Consider the following 23,561-nt stretch of genomic DNA (forward strand, 5'->3'; position numbering starts at 1 on the left):
ATATGCTGCGTTACACTCCAGAGCTGCACTCACTATTCTGCTGGTGCAGTCACTGTGTACATACGTCACTTATACTGTACTGATCCTGAGTTACCTCCTGTATTATACTCCAGAGCTGCACTCACTATTCTGCTGGTGCAGTCACTGTGTACATACATTTATGATCCTGCGTTATATCGTGTATTATACTCCAGAGCTGCACTCACTATTCTGCTGGTGCAGTCACTGTGTACATACATAACATTACTTATCCTGTACTGATCCTGCGTTACATCCTGTATTATACTCCAGAGCTGCACTCACTATTCTGCTGGTGCAGTCACTGTGTACTTACATTACTGATCCTGTACTGATCCTGCGTTACATCCTGTATTATACCCCAGAGCTCCACTCACTATTCTGCTGGTACAGTCACTGTGTACATACATTACATTACTGATCCTGAGTTACATCCTGTATTATACTCCAGAGCTGCACTCGCTATTCTGCTAGTGCAGTCACTGTGTACATACATTACATTACTGATCCTGAGTTACATCCTGTATTATACTCCAGAGCTGCACTCACTATTCTGCTGGTGGAGTCACTGTTCGTTAGGCTTCAGAGCTAAAATCCTCTTTGTTCTGAATGTTGTCTGCACAGAGCTTTCTCTTGTGGTTTCCTTCAATCATAAATCTCAGCATTCCCTTATATAAACTCATCTAAGTTGTTACGGCCATATTTGACTAAACACTCTGCTGTTTCCAATAACAACCAGCAGAATAGTGAGTGCAGCTCTGGAGTAAAACAGGATGTAACTCCGCACGGGATTAGAAATGCAAGTGTGGTATCTGCTCAGTGGAGCCCCCTAGGTTATCTGACTGCCTGTCTTACATGTTCCTGTGTTCTGACTATGTTTCTTCTCTTCCCTCCCAGCACCTGGATACAGAGTCTCCCGCAGTGGGAACAGGCCTGGTTTATGACGACCGAATGACACAGTTCTTCTGTCTCTGGGATGACACGTAATATGCTGCGCAGGATTTTTTCTACTCCTGTTATCACTATGTTGCATTTAGATCCAACATTTTACGGGACTGAATCTATTAATATGTCTGTGTGTGGGAAGAGTTCTGTTCTTCTGATTCACAAATGCAAGTCTGCTGCATAGCCATTCTGTGTGCAGCCACCACTAGGGGGAGCTCCCTGTATACAGAGATACATGCGATTCTGTCTGCAGTCACCACTAGGGGGATCTCCCTGTATATAAAGATACATGATAAGATTCTGTCTGCAGCCACCACTAGGAGGAGCTCCCTGTATACAGAGATACATGATATGATTCTGCCTGCATCCACCACTAGGGGGAGCTCACAATGCATGCTGCGCTATCACTGAGTTCAGTGTATAATTAGTATGCAGTGTGCTCCCCCTAGAGGTGACTGCAGGCAGACAGAATTTAATCGATGAACTCTATGGCCATGCATTTTGTTCCTTCTTTACCAGGTTTCCTGAGTGTCCTGCTCGTCTTTTGGCGGTGAAGGAGAAGCTGGTGGAGTATGGGCTGGTGGAGCGCTGCATATCGGTGCCGGTGAGTGTTGATGTCTGCTCAGTAGAGTTTAATTAGAAATAAAGAGACATGACTGTGACCATGTGCCGATCTCTGCAGGCGCGGGAAGCATCGGAGGAGGAGCTCTCGCTGGTTCACAGGTGCGTGATCAGTGAGTTTGCCAGTCCAAGAGCTATGGAAACTGGAAGATGAATTTTATTTTTTCCTGTCTATTAATTTTCAGCACAGACTATGTAGAGTTAATGAAATCCACGCAGAAAATGACAGAGGAAGAGCTGCGAGCGCTGTCAGACAAGTATGACTCTGTCTGCCTGCACCCGGTGAGGCTGCGCCTACTTCATACACACAGTGGGGAAAATAAGTATTTGATACACTGCCGAGTTTACAAGTTTTCCCACCTATAAAGAATGGAGAGGTCTGTGATTTTTATTGTAGATACACTTCACCTGTGAGAGACAGAATCTAAAAATAAAATCCAGAAAATGACATTACATGATTTTTACATAATTAATTTGCATTTTATTGCATGAAATAAGTATGTTATCACCTACCAACCAGCAAGAATTCTGGCTCTCACGGACCTGTTAGTTTTTCTTTAAGAAGCCCTCCTACTCTGCACTCGTTACTTGTATTAATTCCATCTGTTTGAACTCGTTACATGTATAAAAGACACCTGTCCACACACACAATCACACTCCAACCTCTCCACCATGGCCAAGACCAAAGAGCTGTCTAAGGACACCAGGGACAAAATTGTAGACCTGCACAAGGCTGGGATTGGCTACAGGACAATAGGCAAGCAGCTTGGTGAGAAGGAAACAACTGTTGGCCCAATTATTAGAAAATGGAGCAAACACAAGATGACTCTAAGTCTCCCTCGGTCTGGGGCTCTGTTCAAGATCTCACCTCGTGGGGTAAGGATGATTCTGAGAAAGGTCAGGAATCAGCCCAGAACTACATGGGAGGACCTGGTCAATGACCTGAAGAGAGCTGGGACCACAGTCTCAAACATTACTGTTAGTAACACACTACGCCGTCATGAAATCCTGCAGTGCACGCAAGGTCCCCTGCTCACACCAGCACATGTCCAGGCCTGTTTGAAGTTCGCAAATGACCATCTGGATGATCCAGAAGAGATATGGGAGAAGGTCATGTGGTCAGAGGAGACCAAAATAGAACTTTTTGGTATCGACTTCACTCATCGTGTGTGGAGGAAGACGAAGGATGAGTACAACCCGAAGAACACCGTCCCAACCGTGAATCATTGTGGGGGAAACATCATACTTTGTGGGGGTGCTTGTTGGCAAAGGGGACAGGACGACTGTACTGTATTGAAGGGAGGATGGATGGGGTCATGTATCAAGAGATTTTGACCAACAACCTCCTTCCGTCAGTAAGAGCATTGAAGATGGGTCGTGGCTGGGTCTTCCAGCATGACAATGACCCGAAACACACAGCCAGGGTAACTAAGGAGTGGCTCCGCAAGAAGCATTTCAATGTCCTGGAGTGGCCTAGCCAGTCTCCAGCCCTGAACCCAATAGAAAATCTTTGGAGAGAGCTGAAACTCAATGTTTCCCAGCGATAGTCCCGAAACCTGAAAGATCTGGAGATCTGTATGGAGGAGTCAAAATCCCTGCTGCAGTGTGTGCAAACCTGGTGAAGAACTACAGGAAACGTCTGACCTCTGTAACTGCAAACAAAGGTTTCTGGACCAAATATTAAGTTCTGTTTTTCTATTGTATCAAATACTTATTTCATGCAATAAAATGCAAATTAATTATGTAAAAATCATACAATGTGATTTTCTGGATTTTATTTATAGATTCTGTCTCTCACAGGTGAAGTGTATCTACAATAAAAATTACAGACCTCTTCATTTTTTATAGGTGGGAAAACCTGCAAAGTCAGCAGTGTATCAAATACTTATCTTCCCTACTATAATGGTAAATTCACTCTATACCTGTATTATACCCCAGAGCTGCGCTCACTATTCTGCTGGTACAGTCTCTGTGTACATAGATTACATTACTGATCCTGTACTGATCCTGAGTTACATCCTGTATTATACTCCAGAGCTGCACTCACTATTCTGCTGGTGCAGTCACTGTGTACATACATTACATTACTGATCCTGAGTTACATCCTGTATTATACTCCAGAGCTGCACTCACTATTCTGCTGGTGCAGTCACTGTGTACATACATTACATTACTGATCCCGAGTTACATCCTGTATTATACTCCAGAGCTGCACTCACTATTCTGCTGGTGCAGTCACTGTGTACATACATTACATTACTGATCCTGTACTGATCCTGAGTTACATCCTGTATTATACCTCAGAGCTGCACTCCCTATTCTGCTGGTGCAGTCACTGTGTACATACATTACATTACTGATCCTGAGTTACATCCAGTATTATACTTCAGAGCTGCACTCACTATTCTGCTGGTGCAGTCACTATGTACATAGATTACATTACTTATCCTGTACTGATCCTGAGTTACATCCTGTATTATACCCCAGAGCTGCACTCACTATTCTGCTGGTGCAGTCACTGTGTACATACATTACATTACTGATCCTGTACGGATCCTGAGTTACCTCCTGTATTATACTCCAGAGCTGCACTCACTATTCTGCTGGTGCAGTCACTATGTACATACATTACATTACTGATCCTGTATTATACCCCAGAGCTGCACCCACTATTCTGCTGGTGCATTCACTGTGTACATACATTACTTATCCTGTACTGATCCTGAGTTGCATCCTGTATTATACCCCAGAGCTGCACTCACTATTCTGCTGGTGCAATCACTGTGTGCATACATTACATTACTTATCCTGTACTGATCCTGAGTTACATCCTGTATTATACTCCAGAGCTGCACTCACTATTCTGCTGGTGCAATCACTGTGTGCATACATTACATTACTGATCCTGTACTGATCCTGAGTTACATCCTGTATTATACCCCAGAGCTGCACTCACTATTCTGCTGGTGCAGTCACTGTGTACATACATTACATTACTGATCCTGTACGGATCCTGAGTTACCTCCTGTATTATACTCCAGAGCTGCACTCACTATTCTGCTGGTGCAGTCACTATGTACATACATTACATTACTGATCCTGTATTATACCCCAGAGCTGCACTCACTATTCTGCTGGTGCATTCACTGTGTACATACATTACTTATCCTGTACTGATCCTGAGTTGCATCCTGTATTATACCCCAGAGCTGCACTCACTATTCTGCTGGTGCAATCACTGTGTGCATACATTACATTACTTATCCTGTACTGATCCTGAGTTACATCCTGTATTATACTCCAGAGCTGCACTCACTATTCTGCTGGTGCAATCACTGTGTGCATACATTACATTACTGATCCTGTACTGATCCTGAGTTACATCCTGTATTATACCCCAGAGCTGCACTCACTATTCTGCTGGTGCAGTCACTGTGTACATACGTTACATTACTGATCCTGTACGGATCCTGAGTTACCTCCTGTATTATACTCCAGAGCTGCACTCACTATTCTGCTGGTGCAGTCACTATGTACATACATTACATTACTGATCCTGTATTATACCCCAGAGCTGCACTCACTATTCTGCTGGTGCATTCACTGTGTACATACATTACTTATCCTGTACTGATCCTGAGTTGCATCCTGTATTATACCCCAGAGCTGCACTCACTATTCTGCTGGTGCAATCACTGTGTGCATACATTACATTACTTATCCTGTACTGATCCTGAGTTACATCCTGTATTATACTCCAGAGCTGCACTCACTATTCTGCTGGTGCAATCACTGTGTGCATACATTACATTACTGATCCTGTACTGATCCTGAGTTACATCCTGTATTATACCCCAGAGCTGCACTCACTATTCTGCTGGTGCAGTCACTGTGTACATACATTACATTACTGATCCTGTACTGATCCTGAGTTACATCCAGTATTATACTTCAGAGCTGCACTCACTATTCTGCTGGTGCAGTCACTATGTACATACATTACATTACTGATCCTGTACTGATCCTGAGTTACATCCTGTATTATACCCCAGAGCTGCACTCACTATTCTGCTGGTGCAGTCACTGTGTGCATACATTACATTACTTATCCTGTACTGATCCGGAGTTACCTCCTGTATTATACTCCAGAGCTGCACTCACTATTCTGCTTGTGCAGTCACTGTGTACATACATTACTTATCCTGTACTGATCCTGAGTTACATCCTGTATTATACCCCAGAGCTGCACTCACTATTCTGCTGGTGCAGTCACTGTGTACGTACATTACATTACTGATCCTGAGTTACATCCTGTATTATACTCCAGAGCTGCACTCACTATTCTGCTGGTGCAGTCACTGTGTACATACATTACATTACTTATCCTGTACTGATCCTGAGTTACATTCTGTATTATACTCCAGAGCTGCACTCACTATTCTGCTGGTGCAATCACTGTGTGCATACATTACATTACTGATCCTGAGTTACCTCCTGTATTATCCTTCAGAGCTGCACTCACCATTCTTCAGGCTGTCAAGGTGAAGGGGTGCTGTTATTTTCCGGCTTGCCCCCCAGTGTCCTGTCAGTAATAGTTAATACCCCAGGTCTCCTGTAATCTGCTGCTCTTCTTCTGATTAACCCTTAGATGTCCTTCTCTGCTTCCCGTGTGGCCGCCGGTTCGGTGCTGCAGTTGGTTGATAGGGTCGTGAGCAGGGAGATCCGTAACGGTTTGGCGGTGGTGCGGTAAGTGATACTGATGTACTACAATGTGCAATATTAGGGGCGGAGAGTGCGAAGCCATTATTACAGGGGGTAATGTGAAGGGGTGGTCGCCCCTTTGCTGCCCCTTGTCTCCGTGGTTACAGACTGCAAACAATCCCTGTAGTCACATTCTGGTCCCTTCCACTGTCTGCAGGTCACGAGGAAGAATAAGGAGTGGAATAACCAACTACTCAGGGTTTGTTTGTAGTCTGTAACCATGGAGACACATAGGTCTGCACAGGGGCTGTGTACACACAACCGTATGTTGTGTTAGATTAGGCTTTTTTTGTCAAAGTTGCTCCATTTTTTTTATTTTGGATGATGAGAGCAATAAAAATGTTGGGTGCAAAAGTCCACACACCCCTTTACCAATATGTCTTCCCCCTTTCACAGGCCCCCCGGGCACCATGCCTTCACGGACCAGATGAACGGTTACTGCATGTTTAACCAGCTGGCCATCGCTGCCAGATACGCTCAGCACCATCACGGGGTTAAGCGGTGAGTACGGGGAGCGTTGGTGACACTGAGATTGTCCCGGCCGTCAGACTCTTACCTGCGTCCTCCTCTCCAGGGTGCTCATTGTGGACTGGGACATTCATCATGGACAAGGCACGCAGTTTATATTTGAGGATGACCCCAGGTTTGTATATGGCTGGGTGTTATTTCATTGATCACCACTAGAGGGAGCTCACTGCACACTGTTCCCACATAGAGCTGAATTGTTGACGCTGTACACGGGCTGCTCCGGAGCTCCCCCCAGTGTTGGCCGCAGACAGAAGTTTATTATGTAACTCTTCATCTGTGCTGGGGTTGGAGCATAATAACCGCCATATTTGGGCCAAATCAAGGACATTTAGTCTGACTTGTCCCTTCCTGACCTCATGTCTCTTCCTCCGTTTAGTGTCCTTTATTTTTCTATCCATCGCTATGAAAATGGAGAATATTGGCCGCATCTGGCGGAGTCTTCCAGCGCTGCTGTGGGGAAGGAGAGGGGCGAGCAGTATAACATAAATGTGCCGTGGAATAAGGTATGAATGAGGCTGGGGTCATAGTTGACCATTTTGCCTCTGCCTGGGATGCCCTTAAAGGGGTTATCTTTAAGATAGGATATCAATATCACGTGGATAGGGGTCCTGCTTCCACACTCGCTGCCGTTCAGCTGAGCATGTGACAGCGAGCAGGGGGCTCCCCTTCATCGTGTACCTGGCACAGCGCTGTAATGTTAGTAGTGGCCATGCCTGGTACTGCAGCTCAGTGTTATGGGGCTGTCTGCTGTACCTGGAGCCTCCACCACAGGAGCATGGCGCCTGATCTGCAGGGTGCCAGGTGCTGGACCTCCTCTGTGACCTCACCCATCCTACCCCTTAATGCTTTCTGTACCCCGCAGACCGGAATGAGTGACGCGGATTTCATCACGGCCTTTCTGCACCTCCTCCTACCCGTCTCCTACGAGGTCGGTACACAGGAATCGGGGGATCAGAACTAGTGCAAATCACTTTCTGTGGACAGCTTCGTTTTTTTTCCTAATTTTTCCCCAATTTTTTTGTAGTTCCAGCCTCAGCTTGTGTTGGTCGCAGCCGGATACGACTCCGTGGTGGGAGATCCGAAGGTAATGAGGGGCAAGATGGTGCAAACTACAGGTGCTTGTGGCCTGGGCTGTGATTTTTAGTGTAATACATTGTACCCTCTCACAGGGGGAGATGTCCGCCACCCCAGCATGCTTCTCACACCTCACCCACATGCTGATGTGTATGGCCGAAGGAAGACTCGTGCTCGCTCTGGAGGTGAGAAATGGTGTTTGCCCAAAGTCAGCGCTCCCAGCAAGCTAATAGGAATCAGCCTCCAGAGCTGCACTCACTATTCTGCTAACACAGGATGTAACTCAGGATCAGTAATGTAATTTTATGTACACAGTGACTGCACCAGCAGAATAGTGAGTGCTGCTCTAGGGTATAATACAGGATGTAACTCAGGAGCAGTACAGGATCAGTAATGTATGTACACAGTGACTGCACCAGCAGAATAGTGAGTGCAGCTCTGGAGTATAATACAGGATGTAACTCAGGATCAGTACAGGATAAGTAATGTAATGTATGTACACAGTGACTGCACCAGCAGAATAGTGAGTGCAGCTCTGGAGGCTAACACAGGATGTACCTCAGGATCAGTACCGGATAAGTAATGTAATGTAATGTATGCACACAGTGACTGCACCAGCAGAATAGTGAGTGCAGCTCTGGAGTATAATACAGGATGTAACTCAGGATCAGTGCAGGATAAGTAATGTATGTACACAGTGACTGCATCAGCAGAATAGTGAGTGCAGCTCTGGAGTATAATGCAGGATGTAGCTCCGGGTAGGTAATATAATGGCTTGGTGACATGTTGCTTTCTTAGATCTTTTGGTCCGTTCCTCACAGGGAGGTTACAACCATCGTTCCCTGGCAGAAGCTGCCTGCTCCTCATTGAAGGTTCTTCTCGGGGACCCGTGCCCGATCCTGTGTCGGCCTTTCTCGCCCTGTGAGAGGTGAGCGGTTCCTTATGTCCTGTGTTCAGGGTGATTGCTCTGTAGAGATGATCGTCTAGCGGATGCTTTAGGAAACGCTTCTCCCGGGGACAGGGACAATCAGGCAGAGCTCTTGTCTGATATTGTGATAATCACGTCCCCATACAGATTAGGTGACTCACGTGGTTACAGGTGTGGGGGCAGGGATCTGCTGACAATCGCTGATCACCATTGATTTCCGCAGTGCTCTGGACTCCATCTCTGGCACCATCTCTGTCCACAGGAAGTACTGGCGGTGTCTGCAGGGTCAGGGTGAGTTACTTTTGCCTTTATGGAGGTCTATAATCATGTGAAGGGGGTAACCATCATTCTGAGCACATCTGTGTTTCGGAGAAGTAGTTGTCACGTCTCCTTCCCCATCCCCCGCGTTACCTGCGTCTCCAGACAGCATGGCTCCTCTACAGTTATCCTTCTGTCTTACATCTTCGTTGCGGCTCTAGATTTAACCTTAAAGCTCGAGACTGGAAGTAATAAAGCAACCACAGAGGACAACAGCGGCGCAGAGTCGGGAGAAGACGACCTGACAAAGACGCTAGATGCCGCCATGCGGGAGGTGATGAGGAAGATGCCGCCGTCGCGCACTGGGCTGGTGTATGACGAGCAGATGATGGAGCACTACAACATGTGGGACAGGTGAGAGATGCCATGATGCGCTGTACACTCTGCCCCTGTGATCGGCGCCATGTTTAAGGTCGTCCTTCTTTGCAGCGGTCACCCTGAGCTCCCGCAGAGAATTGCTCGGATATTCAAGCGGCACAAGGAGATGGGGCTGGTAGATCGCTGCACGCGGCTTCCGCATCGCATGGCGACTGCTAAGGAGCTACAGATGTGCCATAGGTAGGTGGACGGCGACCTACTTGTATCCTGCATTAAAGGGAAACTGTCAGCAAGAAGGATAGATGCACTGTCCTGCTATGCTTCTAGTAACGGCATTATTGGGCGTCCGCCTGCTGGGAACCCCGCTGGTCGGGCATTTAAGGGTCACGTTTTCTGTCCTTACTCTGCAGCCTCTCCTACATTCAGAAGATTGAGGGAAGCTCTCGAATGAAACCGAGGGACCTGCACAAGACGGGCTCCGAGTACAACTCTGTCTACATCAACAACAGGTCCCATCACAGCGCCTGCCTGGCTGCAGGCTCCACGTTCAGTGTGGTGGAGGCCGTAGTAAAGGGGGAGGTGAGACCCTGACTCCATGTATGGATGCCCCCTCGTACAGAATATGCACCTCCGCTGGTCGTCCCCCCACCTTCCCAGTCATCTCTGGTCGCTGCCCCCTCTGCATCACGTGTTGCTTTGTGTACAGGTCCAAAATGGAGTTTGCATTGTCCGCCCTCCCGGGCACCATGCCGAGCCGGGTGCCGCCTGTGGGTTTTGCTTCTTTAACAATGTTGCCTTGGCGGCACGATACGCCCAAAGTCTGCAAAGCCCGTCAGAGCCTCCGCTAAGGTAAAGTCTAAAGGTTTAACATAGGTTTTATGTAACTTAGACTTAAAGGGGAGGTTGTCAGAGGTCACCCCATGCAAAATGCCAGCTGGGTGCCGCTCACTCCTGGCAGTGCCCACACCAGTCAGGCGTTTGTTCTGCAGTGGTAATATAGGTTTACATTGCGGTCTTTTAGATCAATGGTCATCCTTGTGGAATGAGGACAGCCTGAGTCCTCCAGGATATATGAGATCATCATTCTGGCTCCTAGACGGGGTCCCATGTGGGGGCTCCTCGCTTTCTGATGCCCATGTACCCAAATGAGTCATTAGGATCAGGCTTATCTTCATGAGAAAACCCCTTTAATCATGGCGTCCAAGTTCTGCATTGTTCTATACTATTGTTTCCGTTCCTCACCAATGCCAAGATCTCTGCTTGCAGTCAATGAAATAGGAGGGTTTGTAACTTCTGAGTTTTCAGTCTTTCACTGTGAGAGTGAAAAAATATGAGAAATAAATCAGGGCTCTTACCTTAAAGTCAGAGATGGGAGCGTCTGCGGGACCCAGCATGTCCATACATTACATGGTCAGGCCATTGATTTAATGAGATTTGTGTAATGCCATGTCTTACCTGTGGGGGCAGTGCAGGAAGACTGAATACTTGCTGTCTGGATCGCTGACCGGGTACAGCTGACCGGCTGAGGTGATACTGTATGTTAGACAAGCAAACCTCCAGCAAAAAGTGATTTTTCGATGTGGAGAATCCTTTAAGATTTATTTACCTAAATTCGGACCCCCCCCTTCCCTTTAGTTGTCATTTATTAGAGTGTTACCGCCCCTTTTAGGGCTGATCTTCTCCTGTCTCCTCACAGGGTGATGATTCTGGACTGGGACATCCACCACGGAAACGGGACTCAGCACATGTTCCAGGAGGACCCGAGGTGAGTTGTGCCCCCGCTTCCCAGTGCTCCGCGTAGATCTCTACCCCCGGGATTCACCGTCCATTACCCTTCGCCAGCGTCCTGTACGTGTCGCTCCACCGCTACGATGACGGCACCTTCTTCCCTTGCTCTGAGGATGCCGCGCTCAACAAGGTCGGAAGCGGCCCGGGCGAAGGATTCAACGTGAACATCCCCTGGAACGGTGGAAAGATGGGCGACGTGGAGTACATCCTGGCCTTCCACAGAATCGTCATGCCCATCGCTTACGAGGTGAGGGAGAATGATGGCGGAGGGAGGTACAAACCGTATCCCAAGTGTTCTGATGAGAGTTGACCTCTTCTTCCTCCTTTATCTTCAGTTCAACCCACAACTTGTTTTGGTCTCTGCGGGATTTGATGCCGCCCGTGGTGACCCGCTCGGAGGCTACCGCGTCAGTCCAGAGGGCTATGCCCACATGACGCATCTGCTGATGGGCCTGGCCTGGGGCAAAGTGGTGCTAGTGCTTGAGGTAAGTGCTCGGCCAATGGAGATCCTCAATTATAATTTCCCTGCAAGAAAAGCAGCGATCAGCAGCGATCCCCAGGCAATAAGTGTTCAGTTTCCCTGCAGCACCACCACAGGAGAAGTGTGGTATTACACTAGTCCTATTGTTGATGCGGGATCCCCCATAGCTGTATGGAGTAGGGGTTCCGTCTTATTAACTCTTTTTTTTTAGGGTGGATACAACCTGACATCGATCTCTGACTCCATGTCCATGTGTACCCGGACGCTGCTGGGTGATCCCCCTCCCATTATATCTGACCTGCACGCCCCACGTCCTGCCGCCCTACACGCCATCTCAAGTGTGCTGGGGGTACAGCAGAAGTACTGGCGTAGCCTGCGGATAAACTGTAAGTGACGGGGGGAGGGGAAGACCAGGTTGGAGCATTACGTTAATGTCTTCTGGTGGCTTTTCAGCTGGACCTTCTGTGCCGTCCAAGGTGGAGGTCCTGCCGTCACGTAAGGACGGGGAGCCTGCACTGTTGTCACCCCATCGTGGCAGTCTTGGTAAGCCTATTGTGTCCACGCCGTCTCCTTTGAAGCCGGATCTGGAGGACTTCCTATCAGAGCAGTCGCCAACGATGGCCGGGGGCAGGTCCCCAAGAGGCAGAACTGTTGAGTTCCAGGATGCAGACCCCATTACTAAGGAGAAGTTCGGAGGGGACATCGTGGCATCCATGAAGGAAGATCCTGCCTCCAGTCCTGCTCCTCAGGAACAACTATACGAGGAGGACAAGAACATGGAAGCAGGACCTGATCAGTCCTATGATGGAGACACTCTGGAGCTGGTCATAGAGCTGCATGTGTCCGACAAGACCTCGGAGAAGCAGAGGTCCATGCCTGCGGTCGGGAGTTCGGTGGAGGATCTCTTAAGAGACTTGCACTTGGAAGATGTCAAGTCTCCTGATAACGACAGCATGCTAGTTGGAGGAGCGAGGAAGGAGACCTCGATGGGGAGACAGTCAACGGGAGCTCAGGTACAGTCCGCCTGGAGTATACCCATGTGGAGGTGGTAGGGTGGCCCCACATCACCTGCACCAAGGTCTCTGGTGTTCATGGATTGCATAGATATCGCTTTTCAATGTGCTCTTATTGAGCGGTTCCCTTTAAGTTCTGGACATCCCCTTTAAGAACTAAAAGTACAGGTGTGAGTCTCCACCACTGTCCCCTCCAGGCGTAGACATGCGGCTCCACATTCATCCTTCATGTACGTGAGTCCGCGTGGGCGCCCTCCTGCTTCTGACAACCGTATTGAGGATCCCTAAATGCAGCACAGATCAGTTGTCGGATGCCCATTTATCTTTAGTTCTGCCCCACGGTCCCGCTCACCCCACACATACATTGAGGGGTAGAACTTCTCAGTACCAGGTCCATTCTCTCCAGTCTGCAGATAAGCAGCCGGACCGGGCGCTGCTCGCTGACTCTCCCGGGGGAGATCGTTTCCCGTCCTATGAAGCAGACATGGACCCGTCCCTCGGATTCTCTGTAAGTAGGGATTTGTCTGGTATTTGGTGCCACCGCCGGGGTCATACGACTTCTCTCTGTTGGCAGGGGGAGCTGTTCAGCGTGATGCCCCTGCCCTGGTGTCCTCACCTGGAGTCAGTACGTGCGCTGCCCTCTGGTGGACTGGACGTGACGGAGCCGTGCGCGGTGTGCGGCACACATATGGAGAACTGGGTCTGTCTTACGTGTTACCAGGTGAGGATTAATGGCGGCGTTCCTGTTTACTAGACTTCTGCTTGCTGTCATTGAATAAAATCATGATTACGTCGCAAAGCTGAAACTGCATCCTGACCCTTACTACTCACAGCTGAGGGTTTGCTACAGTCGTTTCCAAACGAGAAAATCCTCTGAGCTGAACAAACCAATATTCATTTTTTTTAATTTGTACCGATACATTGTAACAAACTGACAGGACGGTTGCAGTGCTCGGTTGGCAGAGGATCGGATCTGTCCTGGTTTCCAGTCTGGCCCGCACAGATGTCTCTCAGGTCTCGGTCGTTTGTTACAGTGTGTCGGGGCAGTCTGGAGGCCATGCACAGAGGATTATCTAGACTTTAGCTGGGTGAGAAGCACTGGGAACATTTAACCACCAGTAACAGAGACACCTCATTCATTGACAGCAAGCAGACATGTTGATTCAGTCTTGCCGAACTTTTCAGGAAGTAAAGATGAGAAAGTGCTGAGGATCCGGGCGGGCGGGTCTCACCCTTGTGTGTCCTGCAGGTCCTGTGCGGGAGATATGTCTCACGGCACATGATGAGTCACGGAGCTTCGTCCGGCCACAGCGTGGTGCTGAGCTTCTCTGACTTCTCCGTCTGGTGCTATAGCTGTGACGCCTACATTCACAATGAGGTGAGTGCACCTGGGGGCCCTGACGCGCGCTCAGCCAAGCCTGCGTGGTATGCTAACTGTGAGGGAGATAAGCAGCTGCCACAGATGACTGGCGCCACTGATCTTCCCTGGAACCATTGGGCCAGACTCATTGCAGAACTGCCCGCCGCTGTAACGAGCTCTGCATCGGTGTCCACTTCCGCTCACTGACAGGAAGCGCTGAGCAGCTTTGTCTTTGTTTCCTACAGGTTCTCATTCCAGCTAAGCAGTCCGCCTACCACTGCAAGTTCGGTGAGGAAATGCCCGGAGCGTAAAGCAAACGGAGAGCATTGGCCCGGAGGGGCAACAGCGCCACGGCTGGGATCACTGTGTACCCCCTTCACCCTCCTTACTTATTAACCCCTTGCTATAAAGATGTTCTGAAGTATTTACTTATCCGTCCAGATACTGAGATGCCTCAAACTGTGTATGAAAAGTTCTGCATCTTTGTAATGTGCTTTATGCTTGCTGTCAGTGAATGGCATCCAGACACTGAGGACCGTTACATACCTAATATTTCATTCAGCTGAGGGTTTGTTACAGTGCCATCCAGTCTAAACAATCCAAGGTCAGTTTTACCAACTTTTCCTGCACTGATACAGTGTAACAAAATGTCAGCGCTGGAAAGAGACTTGTGCTACTTAATGCGTTTAGTGCACACAGACTGGAGAAAATTGTAGCAAACCCTCCGCTGTGGGATTTAACAAAAAAAAAAAAATGCCATTCACTGACTGCAAGCAGAGATTGGGAGAATGGTGAGGAGCGGATACCTTAATAGGCCCTTTAAAGAGACTGGTGTCATATACCTGTAGATGTCAACTGGGCGTGGCGGTTTGACGCTGACCCTCCGCCGTCTCTGCTCCCTTTATGGTTATTTAATAAATTTATATGTTTAATCAGACACAGTGATGCTGTCTTGTGTATTTTTACCGCTAAACTCTGTGAGGTGTCATAGCCTATCACAACCACTAGATGGCGCTGATCCTGTTTTAGGAGAAGCTGCACCAGGATGTCGGCTTTGCCTGTGCAGGTTCCGTGCTCAGTGGGTGTTACCTGTGACATTGCTGCGCTCCTTTCACTCTGTCGTCTCCTGTGTACTTGTGCCGCTGCCTCCTTACTCCCAGTGACGCGACTACACGCCGGGATGTCTGAAATCTCCACACCGATCAGCCAGAACATTAAAACCACTGACAGGTGATGTGAAAAAGCAATGGCAAGCAGGGCAACTGAGCAACCGACAAGGACCAAAGTGGGAGAAACGAGGTCAGAGCATCTCCAAAACGGCAGCTGTTGTGGGGTGTTCTCTGTATACGGCGGCTCTTGTGGGGTGCTCCCGGTATACGGCGCGTCTTGTGGGGTGTTCCCGGTATACGGCGGGTCTTGTGGGGTGTTCCCGGTATACGGCGGGTCTTGTGGGGTGTTCCCGGTATACGGCGGGTCTTGTGGGGTGTTCCCGGTATACGGCGGGTCTTGTGGGGTGTTCCCGGTATACGGCAGGTCTTGTGGGGTGTTCCCGGTATACGGCGGGTCTTGTGGGGTGTTCCCGGTATACGGCGGGTCTTGTGGGGTGTTCCCGGTATACGGCGCGTCTTGTGGGGTGTTCCCGGTATACGGCGGGTCTTGTGGGGTGTTCCCGGTATACGGCAGGTCTTGTGGAGTGTTCCCGGTATACGGCGGGTCTTGTGGGGTGTTCCCGGTATACGGCGGGTCTTGTGGGGTGCTCCCGGTATACGGCGGATCTTGTGGGGTGTTCCCGGTATACGGCGGATCTTGTGGGGTATTCCCGGTATACGGCGGATCTTGTGGGGTGTTCCCGGTATACGGCGGGTCTTGTGGGGTGTTCCCGGTATACGGCGGGTCTTGTGGGGTGCTCCCGGTATACGGCGGATCTTGTGGGGTGCTCCCGGTATACGGCGGATCTTGTGGGGGTGTTCCCGGTATACGGCGGATCTTGTGGGGTGTTCCCGGTATATGGCGGATCTTGTGGGGTGTTTCCGCTATACGGCGGGTCTTGTGGGGTGTTTCCGCTATACGGCGGATCTTGTGGGGTGTTCCCGGTATACAGCGTGTCTTGTGGAGTGTTCCCGGTATACGGGAGGTCTTGTGGGGTGTCTCCGGTATATAGCGGGTCTTGTGGAGTGTTCCCGGTATATAGCGGGTCTTGTGGGATGTTCCCGGTATACGGTGGGTCTTGTGGGGTGTTCCCGGTATATAGCGGGTCTTGTGGGGTGCTCCCGGTATACGGCGGGTCTTGTGGGGGTGTTCCCGGTATACGGCAGGTCTTGTGGAGTGTTCCCGGTATACGGCGGGTCTTGTGGGGTGTTCCCGGTATACGGCGGGTCTTGTGGGGTGCTCCCGGTATACGGCGGATCTTGTGGGGTGCTCCCGGTATACGGCGGATCTTGTGGGGTGTTCCCGGTATACGGCGGATCTTGTGGGGTGTTCCCGGTATACGGCGGGTCTTGTGGGGTGCTCCCGGTATACGGCGGGTCTTGTGGGGTGCTCCCGGTATACGGCGGATCTTGTGGGGTGCTCCCGGTATACGGCGGATCTTGTGGGGGTGTTCCCGGTATACGGCGGATCTTGTGGGGTGTTCCCGGTATATGGCGGATCTTGTGGGGTGTTCCCGGTATACGGCGGGTCTTGTGGGGTGTTCCCGGTATACGGCGGGTCTTGTGGGGTGTTCCCGGTATACGGCGGGTCTTGTGGGGTGCTCCCGGTATACGGCGGATCTTGTGGGGTGCTCCCGGTATACGGCGGATCTTGTGGGGTGTTCCCGGTATATGGCTGGTCTTGTGGGGTGTTTCCGCTATACGGCGGGTCTTGTGGGGTGTTTCCGCTATACGGCGGGTCTTGTGGGGTGTTTCCGCTATACGGCGGGTCTTGTGGGGTGTTTCTGCTATACGGCGGATCTTGTGGGGTGTTCCCGGTATACGGCGGATCTTGTGGGGTGTTTCCGCTATACGGCGGGTCTTGTGGGGTGTTTCCGCTATACGGCGGGTCTTGTGGGGTGTTTCTGCTATACGGCGGGTTTTGTGGGGTGTTTCCGCTATACGGCGGGTTTTGTGGGGTGTTCCCGGTATACGTCAGGGCTTGTAGGGCGTTCCTAGCTATGGCGAATCTCTCTGTATGCTATGTTTAGTACCGGCCAAAAGTAAACCACAGCAGGACAACAGACTGACCGTCATGGCCCCCGCTGGTCCACAGAGGCACCACAGTCTATAATGGAGCAGCGTTATCTGACTAATCCGGAGAAGACGCTGAAATGACCTGATCCCATCAGTTCCTGGCGGCTCAGCCTGAGATCAGGCCGTGTACAGGCAGCTTTAGGAGGGCAGTGACTCCGTGCCGATGATATAACGGGTCAATGTGCCATAAATATCTGCCCTCAGATAACACTTGCTGGCAATGCTAAGGAGAAGCGCTGTCAGCAGTCACCTCGGCTGCTCCTTGTCATCGTTACAGGAGGGGTCCTGACGCCATCTTCCCTGCAGCCCAGTAAGCGCCGGACTCCATGGATTCTGTTTTATGTGAATTAGAAATATGTTGTGATAAGTAATCCACCGCCAGCTCGAAAATATCCGCACGATCGTCCTACAGAGTAATGGGAGGACGTTACATCGACATGCTAGTTGATAGATGGACATTAATGTGGGTGGTGAACGGGCCAAGTGTTGTCATGGGGATGCTGGAGCAGATATATACCTATATAGGGCAATGACAGGACACCGATGACACCACATACATTAAAGGTTTATTTAAAGAAGCCCTGCTCCCCCCATCAAAGGTTTTATCCTCTTAATATATTGCAGTTAATTCTTCTATTTTTTCCTCTGCTCTGTGTAGAAACAGGAAGTCTCTTGTCCCCTGCATTTATCATTCCCCTCTTCAACTCCTGACCCAGCTGCTCCCTCCTCCCCCTGCCAGGGACTTTTGCAGTGACTCATGACTCATACAGGGAAAATTGACTTCCTGTTTCTACATTGAGCTTAGAAGGATTCAGCTCGTCAGTTTTTAATCACATGATGCCATAGACCTAATGGAAAAGAGAAGAATCATCTGGATAGAAAGGCAAAATGAGCAATTGTAAGTACACAGCTCTATATAATATGATGATTGCGCTATATTAAGAGGATAAAAACTTTGATGGGAGGAGTGCTTCTTTAATGTACAAGAAGCAGCCATGTGTTTGTATAAGGAAGGTGAGCGCAAAAGCAGTGTGTAGCATAGAGGATTTCATAGGCAATATATGATGAGCAGAAGAAACGTTATAAACAGTAGTGTTCAAAATACTAGCAGTCCAATATGACTAGCCAGATTAATCACTATTTTTGGTATAAATATTCCCACATGTCAAACAATTTACCAACTGATGCAGTAGATTCTAAGAAAACCAATAGACTCAGCATTCATGATCTGCAGGTTTTTCAGTCTGTGTATTTGAATAATTAAATGAAAGGGGATGTGTTCAAAATAATAGCAGTGTGGAGTTCAATCAGTGAGGTCAATCATTCTGTGAAGAAACAGGTGTGAATCAGGAAACACTTATTTAAGGGTGAAGCCAGCACATGTTGTACATGCATTTCTCCTTGAAAGCCTGAGAAAATAGAATTAGTCCTTACCGGTAATTTGTTTTCTAGGAGCCTTCCACGACAGCATTGGAGGATGTCGTCCACACCCTATTGGGGGACAGGAACACAGAGGTTAAAAGCCCCTCCCCACCGTCAATCCCCAGTGTTTTACCAAGATCACCTGAAAAAATGGTTATATGGTTTATATGGAAATCCAAGAATCGGGTAGGGAGGGAAATTCGTGCTGTCGTGGAAGGCTCCTAGAAAACGAATTACCAGTAAGGACTAATTCTATTTTCTCAAAAACGCCTTCCGCGACAGTATTGGAGGAATACCAACAATATTTCATTAGGGAGGGACCATAGCTTGTAGAACTTTCCTACCAAAGGCTAAATCCCTATTGGATGGTAGATCTAATCAATAATGTTTGGAGAAAGTGTGAAGGGAAGCTCATGTAGCTGTCCTGTAAATCTGCTCTAAAGATGCGCCTGCTTTCTTGGCCCATGAGGCTGATGTGGACCTGGTAGTCCTGAAGGCACATTCTATCGGAGGATCTAGCTGTTGGTTGATGTAGGCTCCGCTGATGGCTTTCTTGATCCAGTTAGCTATAGTGGATTTGGCTGCCTTCTTTCCTCTGTTATGCCCTGAATGCTGGATAAATAGGTTATGATCTAATCTCCAGGATTCAGTTTGTTGAAGATAATGAAGAACGATTCTGCGGACATCTAGAAGATGAAACTCTGCTTCCTTTGAATTAGAAGGGTTCTGGCAGAAGGAGGGAAGGATGATTTCCTGGGAATGATGAAAATCCGAAACTACCTTTGGGAGAAAAGAAGGGTCCAGACGAAGTGTAATTCTATCCTCGCCCACAATCATGTAAGGTTCTCTGATGGAGAGAGCCTGCAGTTCTCCCACTCTTCTAGCTGAAGTGATGGCCACTAAAAAGGCAGTCTTGTGAGAGAGAGACTGTATTGTGCTAGAGGATAGAGGTTTGAAGGGAGAGAGAGTTATACCCTTAAGAACTACATTTAGATCCCAGTTTGGGACATGAACCTTAATTCTTGGGTGAAGTCTTAGTGCCGATGTCATGAATCTCTTGACCCATCTGTGAGAGGCCAGATCTTGATCGAACACCGCACTTAGGGCTGACATCTGGACTTTAAGTGTACTAGGTTTAAGTCCCAACTCTAATCCATTCTGAAGAAAATCAAGGATTCGAGCGATGTTAGGGTGCAAGGGATCAGGAGCATACCAAAATAGAAATTTTTCCATATTTTGCCATATATTGCATTGATTACTGTTTTTCTACTCTGTTGAAGAGTCCTTACCACCTTTTCCGAGAGACCTTTGGATTTTAGGATCTAGGCTTCAGTAACCAGGCTGCAAGGTTTAGCCACTGAGGGTTTGGGTAGAATAGGGGGCCCTGTGAGAGAAGGTTGTTGAGTTGAGGAAGTGTCACCGGACCTTCCAGGCAAAGACCTGTGATGGCTTCAAACAAAGGCCTTTTGGGCCATAGAGGGGCCACTAGAATTGCAGTTACTTTCTTTAACCGGATCTTCTGGATAGTTCTTGATAGTAGTAGGATCGGAGGAAACACATAAACCAGATTGAAATGCCAGGGATGAGCTAATGCATCCAGTTCCATGGCATTGTCTCTTCTGTCCAGAGAAAAGAAGAGAGGAACCTTTGCGTTCATCCGACTGGCAAACAGGTCCACCTCGGGAAGGCCCCACTTTGCTACTACTGACTGGAACACCTGATGATTTAAGGCTCCATTCTCCTGGCTGGATGTCCTTTCTGCTTAGAAAGTTTGCCTGAGTATTGTTTGAGCCCTTCAGGTGAGTTGCTGAAAGCGATAGGAGATGTCGTTCTCCCCAAGAAAATATTCGACCTGCGACTTGTTTTAGACTGTCTACCTTCGTGCCTCCCTGATGACGAAGGAAGGCGACTGGAGTCACATTGTCCGAGAGCACTTTGATGTGAGACCCTCGGACCAAGTTGGCTGCGGCTCTGAGTGTTTCGTCTACTGCCTTCAACTCCCTGAAGTTGGAGGATTTGACACTTGTCTCGTGGCTCCATCTGCCTTGAAACGGAGTCTGGGCCACCATGGCCCCCTTAACCTCGTATGCTGGTGTCGGTAGTAACTGTAATTAGAGGGTCTTGGGTCCAAGAGATCCCCTTCCGAAGATTCCTGGAGTTTTAGCTACCAAGCAAGAGAAGCTCTCACCCGACCGGGGGTTCTGGTCCGTTTGTTTAACGAGTCCCTCTGTTCCAGGATATGATCCTGGAGGAATCTTGAGTAGAGATGAGCGGTGTTCGACTAGAACTGTTCGCCAATCTCAAATTCGAGCTGTTTTGGGCGGTGTTCGAGTTGTTCGACGAACCCGAACGATTTGCAAAAAATTCGGCTGTTCGAGGTTATGTTCGATAACTGTTCGTGCACCAAAAGCGTGTCCTGCATGTCTGGCGCTATTTAGAGGGATTGTCTGCCACTCACTGTAATGCCACAGCCATGGTGGTTGTGGCATTACAGTGATTGCCCAAATCGATGGGAACAGTGCCAACAGTGAAACATGAAAAGCCGGCAATTCAGCAGCGGCATACACCTGTACCCGACAATTTAGAACCGAAAGAATAGAGCTTCACACATAGATTAGATAGATATAAACATGTCAGCCACATATATACGAAGTACAGTGAAAGTGCTGCTTACTGTACTTGTCATTTAGCGTAAAGGATTTATCAAAAAAAATAATAGTGTTTTCATGCACCGTCTCTTTAAAAAAGCCGGCCGGCAATTCAGCAGCGGTACCCGACAATTTATAACAGACAGAATAGAGCTTCACACATAGATTAGATAGATAGAAACATGTCAGCCACATATATACGAAGTACAGTGACAGTGTTGCTTACTGTACTTGTCATTTAGCGTAAAGGATTTATCAAAAAAAATAATAGTGTTTTCATGCACCGTCTCTTTAAAAAAGCCGGCCGGCAATTCAGCATCTGTACCCGACAATTTATAACAGACAGAATAGAGCTTCACACATAGATTAGATAGATAGAAACATGTCAGTCACATATATAAGAAGTACAGTGATAGTGTTGGTTACTGTACTTGTCATTTAGTATTAAAATAAAGGATTTATTATTAAAAAAATTGGCGTGGGGTTCCCCTTAATTTTAGGCTCTAGCGGAGGTTAAGCAGACGGCTGGGGCAGATGTTTGAGACCTGGGAAGGGGGTAATACCCACGGAGCTTCCCAGGCTACTAATATCAGCCCCCAGCTGAATACATAGCCTTTACTAGCTATTAAAATGGGGGACCCCCCAAAAAAAATGACGTGGGGTCCCCCCTAATTTAATAGCTAGCAAAGGCTAGGCAGACAGCTGGGGGCTGATATTAATAGCCCAGGAAGGGAGCCATGAATATTGGTCCCCTCCCAGGCTAGAAACACCAGCCGTCAGCCGCCCCAGAAATGGCGCATTCATAGGATGCGCCAATTCTGGCACTTAGCCTCACTCTTCCACGCTGCCCTGGTGCGGTGGCAGGGGGTAATAGGGTTGGGGTTGATGTCAGCTTATAATGCCAGCTGACATCAAGCCCAGGTTAGTAATGGAGAGGCGTCTATAAGACACCCCCATTACTAACCCCATAGTCAAAGTTAAAAAAAACACAAACACCCAGAATAAAGTCCTTTAATTGAAATAAAGACACAATCCTTTATTGTTCTAAATTAAACCATACTTACCATCACGCCCATTCCAGCTGAAGCCAACGATCTCCTGCAATAAAAGAAAAATAATAAAGCAACCTCATCCTTACCTTTCCATGGTTCCCACGACAGCTTCAGCTCTGCTACATCGAGATGACAGGCTGGACCGCAGCAGAACGCTGCCATCCAGCCTCTCATCCCGCAGACACTGAGAAGCGCAGGCATGCTTGCGCTGCTCAGCGTCTCTCTGTGACGACATCCAGATGAGCCGAGTTCATGTCCAATGAACTCGGCTCACCTCATGCACGTCACTGACAGCGTGGGAAAATTCTCACGCTGAAGCGGTGAGTGCAGGAGAATTCTCCCACGCTGTCAGTGACGTGCATAAGGTGAGCTCATGTCCAATGAACTCAGCTCACCTCCTGCACGTCACTGACAGCGTGGGAGAATTCTCCTGCACTCAGCGCTTCAGTGTGAGAATTCTCCCACGCTGAAGCGCTGAGTGCAGGAGAATTTTCCCACGCTGTCAGTGACGTGCATGAGGTGAGCCGAGTTCATTGGACATTAACTCGGCTCATCTGGATGCCCTCACAGAGAGACACTGTGGAGCGCAAGCAAGCCTGCGCTTCTCAGTGTCTGCGGGATGACAGGCTGGATGGCAGCGTTCTGCTGCGGTCCAGCCTGTCATCTCGATGTAGCAGAGCTGAAGCTGTCATGGGAACCATGGAAAGGTAAGGATGATGTTGCTTTATTATTTTTCTTTTATTTCAGGAGATCGTTGGCTTCAGCTGGAATGGGCGTGATGGTAAGTATGGTTTAATTTAGAACAATAAAGAATTGTGTGTTTATTTCAATTAAAGGACTTTTTTCTGGGTGTTGTGTTTTTTTTAAATACTTTACTAGAAATTCATGGTGGTCATGTCTAATATTGGCGTGACCCCATGAATTTCGGGCTTAGGGCCAGCTGATAATGCCAAGCTGGCCCTAACCCCTTTATTACCCAGTGAGCCACCGCATCAGGGCCCTGGATGAGTTGGGTACAGCGCCAGAAGATGGCGCTTCTATGAACGCGCCATTTTCCGGGGT

The 23,561-nt window shown here is 48.6% G+C and overlaps 1 protein-coding gene across 3 annotated transcripts in view; it reads left to right on the forward strand.

Moving 5' to 3' along the window:
* HDAC6 (histone deacetylase 6) overlaps positions 1–14,948 on the forward strand; it is a 66,468-nt gene extending 51,520 nt beyond the window's left edge. For all 3 annotated transcript variants that reach the window (XM_073640434.1, XM_073640437.1, XM_073640436.1), the window contains exons 4-29: positions 916–1,001; positions 1,483–1,567; positions 1,646–1,686; positions 1,770–1,866; positions 6,233–6,330; positions 6,742–6,846; positions 6,920–6,988; positions 7,250–7,376; positions 7,736–7,801; positions 7,898–7,957; positions 8,043–8,132; positions 8,769–8,875; positions 9,099–9,166; positions 9,355–9,547; positions 9,623–9,751; positions 9,922–10,090; positions 10,218–10,360; positions 11,208–11,276; positions 11,354–11,546; positions 11,635–11,784; positions 11,992–12,166; positions 12,234–12,793; positions 13,200–13,301; positions 13,368–13,514; positions 14,043–14,171; positions 14,399–14,948. In XM_073640434.1, coding sequence (XP_073496535.1) covers positions 916–1,001; positions 1,483–1,567; positions 1,646–1,686; positions 1,770–1,866; positions 6,233–6,330; positions 6,742–6,846; positions 6,920–6,988; positions 7,250–7,376; positions 7,736–7,801; positions 7,898–7,957; positions 8,043–8,132; positions 8,769–8,875; positions 9,099–9,166; positions 9,355–9,547; positions 9,623–9,751; positions 9,922–10,090; positions 10,218–10,360; positions 11,208–11,276; positions 11,354–11,546; positions 11,635–11,784; positions 11,992–12,166; positions 12,234–12,793; positions 13,200–13,301; positions 13,368–13,514; positions 14,043–14,171; positions 14,399–14,464 — 3,324 coding nt within the window. In that variant the 3' untranslated portion in view covers positions 14,465–14,948. The remainder of the gene's footprint in view (positions 1–915; positions 1,002–1,482; positions 1,568–1,645; positions 1,687–1,769; positions 1,867–6,232; positions 6,331–6,741; positions 6,847–6,919; positions 6,989–7,249; positions 7,377–7,735; positions 7,802–7,897; positions 7,958–8,042; positions 8,133–8,768; positions 8,876–9,098; positions 9,167–9,354; positions 9,548–9,622; positions 9,752–9,921; positions 10,091–10,217; positions 10,361–11,207; positions 11,277–11,353; positions 11,547–11,634; positions 11,785–11,991; positions 12,167–12,233; positions 12,794–13,199; positions 13,302–13,367; positions 13,515–14,042; positions 14,172–14,398) is intronic.
* The last annotated feature ends 8,613 nt before the right edge of the window (positions 14,949–23,561 follow it).

Source organism: Phyllobates terribilis, unplaced genomic scaffold (genome assembly GCF_046119375.1).
Source record: "Phyllobates terribilis strain yellow unplaced genomic scaffold, ASM4611937v1 Scaffold_7__3_contigs__length_470593459, whole genome shotgun sequence".
Taxonomy (NCBI): Eukaryota; Metazoa; Chordata; class Amphibia; order Anura; family Dendrobatidae; genus Phyllobates; species Phyllobates terribilis.